The sequence below is a fragment of the Carya illinoinensis genome, chromosome 10, assembly GCF_018687715.1.
Source record: "Carya illinoinensis cultivar Pawnee chromosome 10, C.illinoinensisPawnee_v1, whole genome shotgun sequence".
Lineage (NCBI taxonomy): Eukaryota > Viridiplantae > Streptophyta > Magnoliopsida > Fagales > Juglandaceae > Carya > Carya illinoinensis.
Genome location: NC_056761.1, coordinates 10,402,903 through 10,416,354, shown reverse-complemented (window position 1 = coordinate 10,416,354; position 13,452 = coordinate 10,402,903). Strand labels below are relative to the sequence as shown.

Genomic DNA, 13,452 nt, shown 5'->3' with positions numbered 1-13,452 from the left:
TTATGAAAAAATTATAAATAAAAAAAATCTTATTTATCTATATGTCAGTTATTGATATGCTGAGAATTATGAAACTTAAAATTCAATTTTTTTTAAATCAAAATAAAATTGATAAAATAAATCTTATAAGTAAAATCGTATATAAAAATGTAAGTAAGTATATTACTCTTCATTTTATTGTTTTAATTGTGAAACCACTACAAATGTGTTGATTTAAGTTACAATTATATAAGAGCAATGCTATATATAGTCGTGTAATTACAAACGTCGCGCAATCGCTTTGAAAAAGAGTGAAGTTCACGATTAAAAAGTTAGTTTTTTTTTCATATGGGTCTCATATTAATTCATTTTTTTTAAAGTGATTGCACGCTGCTTGCACAACCACGACTGTAAATATCATTTCTCATTATATAATAATTGCTCATTTCAACTTTATTTTTACGATTGAATGAATGTCTATAGACTTTAATTTAAAATATCATGAATGAGTGTGGTCTTAAATTTTCAAAAAAATAATAATATCAATCTTGTTTTTTCTTTGCATATTAAGGGGTCAAATCAAAATTTGAAAAGAAATCAAAGATTCAATCCAAATTTGAAAATCTTTAAACAGTGTTAATAGATATATATATATATATATAATATAGAAATGATATTTATAGTAATAGTTATATAAGTGTCGTGTAATATTTTTTTAAAAAATAAATTAATACGAAATTTACATAAAAAAATTAATTTTTTAATTATAAATTTTATTTTATTTTTAAATAATTACACAATATTTATATATTCTATTACTGTAAGGAACGTTATTAACGTAACAAAGCCAGCAAAGTTGCAGCAGCATGAGGGGTTTACAGCTGCACAGGGAAACAGCCAAGTTGCATATCTAACTTTCCAAGTAATAACTTTATTTGTTTCTAATCGCTTGGTTGCTGCCAGAGATATTACGGTGCCACATTAACCATTTTTTTATTTTTTTCATCTTGTATGCTCTCAATTTCCTTGCGTCTCACATCCCGAACTTCAATTTCATTCTTTCTTAAGATCTAGATTTGTAACTCTTTCAATTATTATTTTTCTCCCATCATTTTTTAAATAATATTATATATCACATTCTTATCATATTTTCATCCTATTATATAAGATATGTCATATTTATCATTATTAAATAATAAATAATTATTTAATAAAAAATTATCTAATAATGATAAATATATCATATCTACATATTGGAATGAAAGTAAAATAATAATATTGTGTGTCTTAACATCAAATTAAACACTATTGACCCCTAGTTGCACAAAAACCTAACCCTATTTTCCCTTTCATTCTTTAATTAGCAGGGAAGATCTCTCGTGTTCCTTCCTTGTCAACAAGAAGGTGAAAATCTGCCTGCTAGGCTACTGAGGCCTCATCAGCTCCACCATCGTCTGCAAGCTTCATCGCCTCAGTTTCACTAACCTTATACTCGATCCGCACCTGCTTTGACCTTAACCTCACACGCCAAGACGACGTCGAATCCTTTTTTGTAGCCACGAAGCCTCAGTTCGACATCCTTGGTAGTAACCACAATCGATGGCATCCACGCGAACAACACTATATGGCTAACTCCATTGCCATCAACCTCCAGATCCAGATCAACGTCATCAACTCCTCCTACTGTCTTGCTGTCCAAAATTTTACATTTCTCAACTCCTCTTACGTCTACCCCAAGTTTTCACCCCAGGCGATCCCCAAGGATGTGTTGCTCACTAGCCCTTTGGAGCCCACTAAGGAATGGGATGTTGTCATCAAGATCACTGGGATCAAAATGTGCTAGACCTACCGAATTCAATATGGTTGGGATTCGATTTCGACAATGCCCACAAACTTGTATCACTTGAATGACAATTTCCATCCTGTGAGTTCACACCTCTTGCCGTCGTTGATGTAGAGGTTCTGTGAGGCAAAGGTGAAGAAAGCAAAGGAGGGTGGTGGTGTAGGGGACAAGGAGTCCCTTGAAGGAGTTTTTGCATGTCGACAATTTGGTCGACACAGTGATGTTTTCGATGGAGAGCTATAGTGGATTGGGGTAACTAAATGCAGGGAGTGTGGAGGAAGTGAGCATCAAGGAGTTGGTGGAGCTAATGAATTAAGGAGGGGTGTGTTTTGAGGGCGAGCATATTTGAAACACATGCAAGCCCAATGTAACTCTGAGGAAACTGATGGCTTGATTGAAGCTTGCCACGTTGAGAAGGAGACTCAAGATTTCACTCAAGTATGGGCTTGCTAAGGTAGAGATACCTAGTGGTAGAGTTGACGCGGGAACTAGAGGCGAAGCTGGAGTGGGCTCAGGTTTGGTCGACACAGTGATGTTCTCGATGGAGAGCTATAGTGGATTGGGGTAACTAAATGCAGAGAGTGTGGAGGAGGTGAGCATCAAGGAGTTGGTGGAGCTAATGAATTAAGGAGGAGTGTGTTTTGAGGGCGAGCATATTCAAAACACATGCAAGCCCAATGTAACTCTAAGGAAGCTGATGGCTTGATTGAAGCTTGCCATGTTGGGAAGGAGACTCAAGATTTCACTCAAGTATGGGCTTGCTAAGGTAGAGATACCTGGTGGTAGAGTTGACATGGGAACTAGAGGCGAAGCTGGAGTGGGCTCAGGTTTGGGTGGCTCGAGTTTGGGAAAGGGAGGGGAAAATGGGGACTCGAGACAAAGGGGGAATGAAAAGCAGACAAAATGGAAAAAGAAAAAACTCAGCTGATAATGCAGTGTCACATCAATTTATGGTACACCTTTGTGTTAGAGGCATTGTGCTTCTAGCGATTTTAATGTATTTATAGGATCCTCTTTATTCCATTTAAAATGGATACTACACTTTTTCAAATGAAATAGAGATAAGCTCACCACCACAAAAGCACGTCCATTTTCGTTTATGCTCGTGGAAATATGAGCAATTACCACGCGAGGTACTAATGGATATTAGTATTGCCCATTAAAACATTTGGCGAAATAAAGAACTTATGTCTTGGTGGTTATTAGTATTATTCCACGGATGGTGTTTGTAACATCAATTAAGTATTTTCCACCAGCTTATGTCCTAAAAAAAGAACTTGCGGGAAATAGGCAAATTTCTTGTAGTGCCATATGTATTTTAATTCCTTTTACCCAATTAGCTCCTCAACATCAAATAAGTTGATGGAATCGTTATCAAACAGCATATATAGAAATGTCAAATAAAATTCCATGAAATTGCATCATGATGTACTGTCCACTTTGTCATAGACTAGCATCATACACCATCGATCCTAAATACCAAATAATTTTAGATAGGGAAATTCTACAGCCTATATTTACGCACCTATCTCACTTTCATTCTATTAAGATGAGGTGACATTGTCGATCAATGACTATTCGAATCTAGATTTTTTCGAAAAAAAAAAAAAAATAGAAGATGATCAAAGAGTGATTAGAATGCAATATTTTATATAGTGAGATAAGAGTAAGATGTAAGTGTTGTTTGAACATTACTTTTCTAGAAATAATAAAGAAAATGGTAAAAATAAAGAAAACAACAATAAACCTAATAGTTTTAATTAGGCCCCGTTTGAATAGTAAAAGTGTTTTATCTCATCTTATTTCATCATTACAATTTTCTTAAATTTTTCACATAAAATATAATAAACAATTCAATTTTTTCAATTTTTAAAACAATAATAATATTAAAAAATAACATTCTAATAATATTTTATTCAACTTTCAACCTTTCAACTTTTAACTCATTTCATCTTAACTCACAATCCATACAACTCCTTAATTTTCAAAAATAAAAACCTTAACAAATTGAAATTGGACTCTAACATGACAAAATTTTAAAGAGAAATGTTTTAGTTCTAGAAAAATCCTATAAAAATAAACCTACAAACTAACATTATCTTAGATTATAAAATTACTTTTAATATTATAAAGTAGCACTAATATATGTCAGTTTGTGAGTTTTTATAAGACTATCCTTGTGATTGTAGCATTTCTCAATCTAAAAAAGCCCTAAACAAACTGGCCTTTCTAACTCTAGAATTCATGTTCTGGCCAAAAAGCATAGCCAAAAAATTCAAAGAAAATAATGACAAGAGAATGTAATAGTAATTAATATTTGACTGCTGCATGCTAACTAAATTAGACTGATCTTCTCCATCCATCCTACTCTCTAACTCATCTTCTTAGCGGTGGAAACTGCTATTGGACTCCTCACGTAGTGCCTGCCATCCGACCAAATTAGCTCTCCAAAAACATAGTCTCGAGCAAGACCAGGTTCCTCGGCTTCCAGGGTCAACGTAAAGCTCTTCTCCTCTCCAACATTCTCAAACTTCAATATTTGGGGCTCCACATGGACTGAAACTCCAACTGGGTTTAGGACACGAGCTGAATAGATGCCTGGAGAGCCAACACTCTTCAGTTTCCGCGTCACAGTCACCTTTCCAGAGAGCTTTGGGACAGCTATGGAGGGATAGTTGAAATCCAGAAGGCTGGCTAACTTGGGACATTCATAAGGAAAATCGGAAAATAGTTCAACAGTGGTCTGGTTATAGCCGAGGCTGCAGAGGAAGTTCAAATAATCATCGTTGGTTAAGTCATAGACCAAGCCGGGGTCCATGGCACGGTTTGGTCGGAGGTGGCCGGCGCCTCGCTCGAATGGCGTTGCCTTCACATAGCTTGCATTGAGCATTGGCTTCACAGTGTTATCCCTTGTTCTTGCTGTCAGAAAAAATGGTTGCAAAAATGGTTAAACAAACTATATATCCAACCAAACCCAAGAACAAGAACAAGAGAATTCTGAACACAGATCTATTGAGGTCCTTACCGGTTGTCATGATCGCAGATCTTATTGCAGCTGGGCTCCAGGCAGGATGAAGAGTCTTAAGAAGGCCAACAACTCCAGAAACATGGGGGCAAGACATGGATGTGCCAGACATAATGTTGAAAGGAACTCTACGATGATCAAAAGGTAGCTCTGACGGGCTTGTTGCTTGGGTGTAGCCAGCTATGATATCCACTCCAGGAGCAGTGACATCAGGCTGAACATTTAGAGAAATTAGTTGGAAATGAAAATATATAACAGTTACAGATCGATCGATACCACGAAATTGCAGTGGAAGAATAAGTACTAATCTCATAGTGTAAATGAGGTGGTCATGGCCTAGCTAATTGGTTGCTTGGTGTCGAAGGAAAAATACTCAGCCATGACAATCAGTAACTATATATGAAAATGCCTTAAATTCGAGCTCCTCCCAAAAGAATCGACATACATAGAAAATAATTAATGTTCAATTCATTGCCAAACCTTGAGAATCTCTGGTGTAATAGTATTAGGCCCTTTGGACGAGAATGCTGCCATGAATGGTGCAGGCTTTATGTTAAGTGCTGCTGTTGGAGCTGTTATAAATCCCATTGGGTCACTGTTGATTCATATAATTTATGAGGAAATTGACCCAAAAAAAAAGTTTTTTAGAGAGATCACAGAGAGAGAGAGAGAGATACTTAGTCGAAGCGATGTAGGCAAAGACAGCATGACCATCTTTATAGTTAATATGTGATGCCGGTAGCACGTGAGGATCCGCAATGATTTCATTACCATCGACCTTATCATTGCAAAGAATCATCCCAGCTGCACCAGCAAGAGCTGCTGCTTGTCCCTTCTCAACTCTATCATTTCTTCCCCTCAGACAGACCAAAATCTTACCCTTTACTTTTTTAGGATCCAGTACTCCCTCCATGCACAGCATACTGCATGCACAGCACAAACAAACACAGTCAAACAAATTACACTGACAATAATCATCAGTTAGTTTATCAAACACCAGCTTCAGTTTGAGGCTTTTAACAGAATGCAAAGAGAAAATCAGCTGGGAAACGATTTGTTCTTACGCATCTACAGCAGATTTATTTTCAGCCCTAGCCTGTGCACCGGCTATAAGTGGGTAGAATCGATCTTCTGGCAAAGGTCTAGACAGGCTTGTACCCTATATTGAAGGAGTACAGAAAGTGGTAATTAAGCAAATTAAGTGGCAAAAATAAATGAGTAATTAAAGCAAGTTTGTTCTCAAGGAAATTAGCATAGAATTTAAGATATTGACCTTGAGTCGGAGCCCATTTTGGAGTTCAACAAAAGCTTGGAACTCTCGATCCAAGGTGCTTGCTCCAACAGTTATCAACCAAGGTGCAACATTTGAGACAGTTCCGGGAGATGGTCCACTATTTCCAGCCGAGCAAACCACGACGATGCCTTTCTTAACAGCATGGAATGCGCCGATTGAAAGGCCATCCTGGAAGTATGAAGAAGGAGGGCCACCGAGTGACAAAGAAAGGACGTCAACCCCATCATGGATGGCCCTATCGAAGGCTGCCATAATATCAGCATCAAAGCATCCACCGGTTACGTCTCCTGGCCAGCAGACCTTGTAGGCAGCCACTCGGGCTCGAGGGGAACCACCTTTGGCCGTTCCATTGCCCACACCAAATATGCTTGCGCCAGGGACGAAATTCCCTCCTGCTGTTGATAGCGTGTGAGAACCATGGCCTTCAACATCAACTACAGTTTCGAAGCTAGAGTTGACTGCCCCATTATAGGCGACAAAGCCTTTGATGTAGTATTGCGCCCCAATCAGCTTCCTGCGCGCATTTAATCAAACACCCAATAAGGAGGAAAAATTATAATTAATTCGCAATATATTGCTTCATAGAGTGCATAATTTGAATGTACAGATCTTAGCGAATGCTGTCGCTAAAGTGAAAATATGGTTTAAAAACATCGATTGAACCGTTAAAGATCAGAGCATGAGACCTATTGCAATGGACTCCATGACTATTTCTACAATCTCCTTTCCACTTTGATGGGATGGGTCCATAACCTTCGTCGCTGAAGCTCGGTAATGTAGGCCAAACACCTAGAATACATAGATAACAACTACTACTTGATCAGTGTCATAAATTCAAAGAAATGTTGTCCTATATGAAATATTTGACTTAAAGATCAAGAAGAAGAAAATTAACAAAACTTGACTTATAAGAAACTTCATGAGAGAGAATTCATTACCAGTGTCAAGATTTCCAATGATCGTGTCTTCACCAAATCTGGCCTTTTCCCACAAGGAACTTGAGTGAACCACACCCCCTTGATCCATCGACATGAATTCCCATGAATGAGTTGTGTGTAATTTTCTTCCTTGGTTTAAGAAAATTGACACGACTTTTGGGTGCTCTGCAATTAATATTTAACATGATCATGATTAACATGATTACATATTTCCTTAAAGAAAATTAGAGACTGAGGAGGACGTGATATATATGTTCTGTGATCTTACTCTTGATTTCAGCTGCCTCTCCCTCTTCGAGGTTCGCAGCAAAACCGTTGATATGCCTTCTATACGAGTAGAAAATTGCATCCTTGGCCTTCTCATGACTGCATGGAAGCGAATCAAAACCTTTGGTTTAAGATTATATTAAAATTCAAAATCATAAACGTAAATCAAGATTATACCATGCAAGTTGCATACCTTCCCAAGAATGATCCGAGGAATTCAATATGAGAATCAGTCACCCGATCTAGTTCAGCTTCAGAAACGTCTGGAGCGTGTGCATGGGATCCAAGGTACACTATATACGACTACATCGCAACAAAACAAGAAGAAAATACGTAGTTTTATTTACGACCATGCAGAAAAAGCAAAAAGAAAACTTCAAAGGGCAGAAAGAAAATCTGCTAAAGCTAGGTACATAGATTTCAACGCATGCACGATCTCCATGCATGCCTTCAATGAAGGAAAAGTAGTACTACTCTGATCAGAGCTATTTTCTATGCTTACTTGTTTGGTTGCAAAAGCGGATTCTTGGAACGCAGAAAAAACGACGAACGTGAGGAAGAAAACCAAAAGCTTTGAAAACGCCATTTTGCTTTGCCCAGTTAGCTAGCAGTTACGTACGTACTTGATTAGCATCGATGATCATATGATCACAAAGCAGGAATATTTATAAGCAAAAGGCCGGAAACCTAGTTCACATAAATTCCTTGAACCAGGAAGAAACTCTGTTCCTGATGGATTTCTAGAAACCTAGTTCGATTATAATTGAAAAACATCAGGAGGGCGTGAGAGTACTAGAGTCCTTGGCTGGAAAAGAGTCGAAGTGCTCGAGCGATATTCGATGATCAAGTTCGATAATGACTCATGTACAACGTACGTACGTAGAGTCCTGCTCTCCTATGAAGTCAACCTAACTTAGAAGTACTCTGAATTAATGTCACTAATTAACGTAAAAGATATCGAAGGAATGCTAATTCTTCTAAGTAGATGAGTAATGGTAATGATCATCATTCTAATTTTTCTCATTATCCAGCTCTCATCATCTTATATGATACATGATTAAAGAATATTATTTATTATATTTCTCTTATAAATTTATAATCTAATGTCATATCATGAAATGATGAGAGATCGATGATGAGAAAATGAATAATAAATATATATTTTTTTTAATTAGATAGGTTTTACTTTAGTATTATAAGATAATTGCAACAAATTAATTTAGTGGCATTATATGAATATCTATGGTCATTAAATAAATATATATAATAAAATCTGATCTTTTACCAATATTACTTATAAACAAAGGAACATTAAAAAAAAAGTTAAAAAAAAAAAAACAAAGGAACATTAAATAAATAAAGTGAGATCTAATTCTGTGATACTTCCTAATTAACCTAAGCCTTAAATATGTCACCCTATTCAGATCATTTTAATGTTGACCCATAATTATTAAGTTTTAAAAATAAATCCCAAATTCTGGGCTAAGTTCATGAACTTAATGTACATCCTATATATTATCCAAACATATTACAATACTCAAAGTTAACAAACATATTGAATTTGATGCCCACACTATTTAGTAGTAACACTCTAGTTAGATCAAGAGAAATGACATTTGTAATACTGTTAGGATGTGCAAATCTTGCAAGTTAATGAAAAAATCTCCAGTATTTAGTAGTAGCACCCTAATAACACTTGATCTGTTCATCCTAATGCGCAAATCTCCCCATGTCCGGCCAACACTGGACCCGTTCATCGGTTATTTTTTAATTTTAAATTTTTTTTTTCCATCTATAGCACCGAGATGCGTCAATTTTCTGCCTATTGGCCTCCTACAACCACAATACGCCCCACCACTAGATTTTTTAGCTGGCAATATGTCAGATAGATAAAAAAAAATAGATCAAAAAAGTGGTGCGTAAGTCTCACGTGCAGCTCTCACTACGCATGAGTTTCATGCATTGCTGCCTTGGGGATTTTGTCGCCGCCACGCCAAGTACCATTGAGGTCAATGGCTTTGGATCTCTTAGATTCAAATTTCACCTTCTTTCTAAGAGTGACTTACATGGGCCTCTACAGCCAATTTCGGTCATTTGCTGGTGAATCGACCCATCTTCTAGTTATTATTTTTTTATGTTTCCATTTTTCCTAATTAATGATCAATATAAAGTGATCGTAAAAGTTTCTTTCAATTAGTCCAGACTAGCAAAATGCATTACATAACAATTAACTATGACTTCTAGTTGTAGTTTTACTGTCTGCTTATCAGACTATGTAAAAATTACTTAAATCAGACTATACAAAAACCACTTAAGCGGCTTACTCTTTATGAAAAATGGGTGAGAGTCAAATCTCTCGAGATTCCTCTATTTTATTTCTCTTGTATTGTATGTATCGGTTTTGGGATGATAATTAAAGGTTCTTATCCTATTGAATCGTATATATATATTGTAATTAATTGCTTAATTTATCTATAAAATGCATGCTTTCTTGAGGAAAAAAAAAAAGTAAACTACATACGATAAATATATCCTATCACAAGTACTGGTGTGCCAAGCTTCTAACAAAGTTTTTTGTAAAACATATTTCATTTTTAATTCATTAATTTCTTTGACTGGTGTGTAGGAAAAGTGCAGAACACTTTTCCAAGGAAAGAATCTAAATTAAGGAGGTTTATAAATGATATAAATAGTAATAGAGTAGTTTGTGGAATTAAAATGATTTAAATTAATATATTTTATTAAATTTTAAAAAATAGAAAGAAAATGTTAAATAAATATTTTATAAAATTAAAAAATTAATTGGATATAATTTGTTAATATTATTTTTATTTTAAAATTTAAATATATTTTATTATTTTTTATATTTTATTTAAAAGTTTAAAAAATTATATTGGTTAGGAAATAATTAAATGAAATAATTAAATATTAAAATTTAAAAAAAAGTTTATATTTAATTAATGTTTAGATATTGATGTAGTCATGTCAAGTTTTACCCCGTAACGTGGCGCCCTGCTACAAGGTCCTTAAAAGTACCACAGCGTGTCCACGAAGCAAGGCGGCCACGTATCTAAAGGAAGCCATTGTCAAGCTTAACCACGCAAACACTACAAGTGGTATCTCTACCTTCTCCCCGACTACAGAGAAGAAGAAGAAACAGCAATGGCCGTTTCATACACAGAAGCTAACAACCTCACCACCGCACCGATACCATGCTCACCGAATCAAAACTGTAACAGTACCGCCACCGCCGCCTTATCAATCTCCGCCGTGCAACTCCCACACCTTACCGACTACCTTCATGACCTCCAAACCCGCACCAACCCTTTAGAGCACAATCCATTCTACCGCCCCTCCGACGGATTCTACATCACCGACTCCGATGTAGTCCTCTGCCATGTCGTCCACGACCTCTCCTCCCCTTCCCATTCCGCCGCGTACCACCGAGCCGGTCCGCGCAACCGGGTCTTCCTGGACCAACCTTCACGGACCCGGGCTGCCATCGTCACCTGCGGTGGACTCTGCCCCGGTCTGAACACCGTCATCAGGGAGCTCGTTGTGGGCCTCTGGGACCTCTACGGGGTGCGGCAGATATTCGGGGTGAAAGCAGGGTACAGGGGGTTCTACTCCTCGGAGCCCGTGGAGCTGAATCCCAAGCTGGTCCACAACTGGCACCAAAAAGGCGGCACTGCGCTTGAGACTTCCAGGGGAGGTTTTGATCTCCAGAAGATCGTCGACGGTATACAGGATCATGGCTTTAACCAGGTTTGTCTTTGTCCTTCAATTCTAATACGGAATAATGTTTATGGTTTTTCTTTCACCGCCAAATTCCCTCAAGCACTTACTCTGATAAAGTTGGTGTTTTCTAAACTGGCAACCTGGATGGACTTTTAATTTGTATGAATGGCGTGCTAATTAGATTGCTCCATTTGCACATTAATTTCCAAGCAAACAGGTGTACATCATAGGCGGGGATGGCGCAATGGGTGGAGCTGTGAAGATATTCGACGAAATCCGTCGACGGAGACTGAATATTTCAGTCACCGGGATCCCAAAAACCGTCGACAATGACGTTGGCATCATCGACAGATCATTCGGGTTCCAGACAGCAGTAGAAAGAGCACAGGAAGCGATCAGTGCAGCTTATGTTGAGGCCGAGAGTGCAGTGAACGGAATAGGCATCGTGAAGCTAATGGGTCGAAGCACAGGCCATATTGCCCTTCACGCAACATTGAGCAGCCGTGAGGTCGACTGCTGCTTGATTCCCGAAATCGATTTCTACTTGGAAGGAAAAGGAGGGCTGTTCGAATTCCTTGAACAGCAAGTGAAGGAAAATGGGCATGCAGTATTAGTAGTTGCTGAGGGAGCAGGCCAGGATCTGATTCCAAGAAAAGATGCACAGATGTCGGAGAAGGATGAATCCGGCAACCCAGTACTCTTAGACGTCGGCAGCTGGTTGAAGTCGGAGCTGAAGAAATGGTGGGCAAGAGACCACCCAGATGAGCTTTTTACAGTGAAATACATAGATCCAACGTACATGATTCGTGCTGTTCCTGCGAATGCTACGGATAATCTTTACTGCACTCTTCTAGCTCACTCTGCCATTCATGGAGTTATGGCAGGGTACACTGGATTTGTTTCTGGTCGTGTTAATGGAAACTATGCGTATATTCCGCTGGAGGAGGTGGCACAGGCGAAGAGTGAAGTGAACATAAATGATCACAAATGGGCATGGGTTAGATCTGTCACCAACCAACCGGATTTTGTGAGGAACCACACATTGAACCACGCAGACATACCGTGATATGAAAAACGTCAATTTCCTGGCTCTTTGTGCATGGGAGCTTATCTGGACTCGAGTTTGTTTTCCGATCAATTGGACTTAATGTCGGGAAGAACGATAAATATATGAAACGCGAGCAATGTTGTCCGAAATGTTTCATGGACAATAAACAATATGATATATTTTATGTGTCTATCTTCTATTTCTCTCAAATTTAGATAATTTTTGCTCTAGTACTTGTAGTGATGCTCACTTAGGATTTATGTGCTCTTAGGCCATGAATGATCAAATCAAATTCTTGATTGCTTATATGACATTTCTTAGACTGAGTTATTCTATTCTCAAGTCTCCAAGTAGAATGAATGTACAATTTAAATAATTTAAATAATAAGATTTGATTGATAAGATTCAGATTTTAAAATTTATATTTAAATCAAAACAAATAATGACTATTTTGAAAAGATGATGGATCTTATGAATCAGAAGATATTGAGGCTCTTGCGGTGTCATGAGGCTTACATATGGTTTTACATTTTGGAGTTACTATTGAGGGTGACTGAATGGGGTGGTAAATTGTATTAATAGATCGTGTTTATGTCGTGTTAAGTTATGATTGTTAGGGGATAAAATCTTTCTAGCCCATATGGCATCCCAGGTTCAATCCAAACATCATCAGGAAGTAAAGAATAGACAATGAGGAAATTACAAGAAAAAGTAAGCATAAGAGAGAAAGGAGGAAGGCGACAAAAAAAGGAAAAAAAAAAAAGAAATGGGAAAAAGCAAGTCAAATAAGCAAAAGAGAAATGGGATAAAGCTAACTCTCGGATCTCAATTGACATGGCCACAATAAAAAGGAACTTCCATACGACTAAGTGAAGATTATGAGGATACAGAGATCAACTTCAGTTTCAGAATGAGAGCTTCGAGATATTATCTTCTCCAGAAAGAGGTCTCTGACTTCCATTATACAGAGAGAAAAGAGAAACTATGAGATATTGTAAAATACATATATTATAGTAATAAATTTGCCCTCCAAACGACCCGTAGATGTAAGTCTTGTGTTGAATCACATAAATCTGTATGCTTTAATTTCTATTTATATTTCTGGTATTTTTTTTTTCTATTCACTATTATGAATATACGTACAGGCATTGTACCATTGCTCCTAACCGCCATCGTGAGCTTCGAATTGCCTCATCCAGTCTTGGATTACCTTAGTGGGCAGAGAATGACTCTTTCTCCTGTTTCGACCTGTTGTATAATTTTTAGCATTAACAATGATATTATACTGTATGGGCCAACACGAATACGATTCGTCAAGAT

At 37.3% G+C, this 13,452-nt stretch overlaps 2 protein-coding genes and 1 pseudogene across 2 annotated transcripts; 2 read left to right on the top strand and 1 right to left on the bottom strand.

Annotated features, from left to right (window-relative positions):
• Positions 1 to 845: 845 nt before the first annotated feature.
• On the top strand, positions 846 to 2,216 carry LOC122278403 (annotated as a pseudogene).
• A 1,815-nt stretch (positions 2,217 to 4,031) lies between these two features.
• Positions 4,032 to 7,972, bottom strand: LOC122280075 (subtilisin-like protease SBT5.4). Its single transcript, XM_043091027.1, has 11 exons — positions 7,849 to 7,972; positions 7,540 to 7,649; positions 7,348 to 7,445; positions 7,080 to 7,244; positions 6,828 to 6,930; positions 6,121 to 6,655; positions 5,912 to 6,006; positions 5,525 to 5,770; positions 5,328 to 5,442; positions 4,848 to 5,061; positions 4,032 to 4,741 (listed from the first exon to the last, which is right to left on the bottom strand). Exons 1-11 carry the CDS (start codon positions 7,930 to 7,932, stop codon positions 4,194 to 4,196), a joined length of 2,313 nt encoding a protein of 770 aa, XP_042946961.1. The 5' UTR covers positions 7,933 to 7,972; the 3' UTR covers positions 4,032 to 4,193.
• Positions 7,973 to 10,412: 2,440 nt separating this feature from the next.
• Positions 10,413 to 12,438, top strand: LOC122280076 (ATP-dependent 6-phosphofructokinase 2). The gene is made up of 2 exons (XM_043091028.1): positions 10,413 to 11,111; positions 11,302 to 12,438. Exons 1-2 carry the CDS (start codon positions 10,509 to 10,511, stop codon positions 12,148 to 12,150), a joined length of 1,452 nt encoding a protein of 483 aa, XP_042946962.1. The 5' UTR covers positions 10,413 to 10,508; the 3' UTR covers positions 12,151 to 12,438.
• Positions 12,439 to 13,452: the final 1,014 nt, after the last annotated feature.

What these genes read in the sequence shown, in the direction of transcription:
- LOC122280075 (XM_043091027.1), bottom strand. Translation starts at nt 7,932, where the DNA reads ATGGCGTTTTCAAAGCTTTTGGTTTTCTTCCTCACGTTCGTCGTTTTT. An exon ending in AGAGGCAGCTGAAATCAAGA is followed by an intron (nt 7,245 to 7,347) that starts GTAAGATCACAG and finishes TATTAATTGCAG; the next exon opens with AGCACCCAAAAGTCGTGTCA. An exon ending in TTACACCAGAGATTCTCAAG is followed by an intron (nt 5,062 to 5,327) that starts GTTTGGCAATGA and finishes CTAAATGTTCAG; the next exon opens with CCTGATGTCACTGCTCCTGG.
- LOC122280076 (XM_043091028.1), top strand. Translation starts at nt 10,509, where the DNA reads ATGGCCGTTTCATACACAGAAGCTAACAACCTCACCACCGCACCGATA. An exon ending in AGGATCATGGCTTTAACCAG is followed by an intron (nt 11,112 to 11,301) that starts GTTTGTCTTTGT and finishes CCAAGCAAACAG; the next exon opens with GTGTACATCATAGGCGGGGA.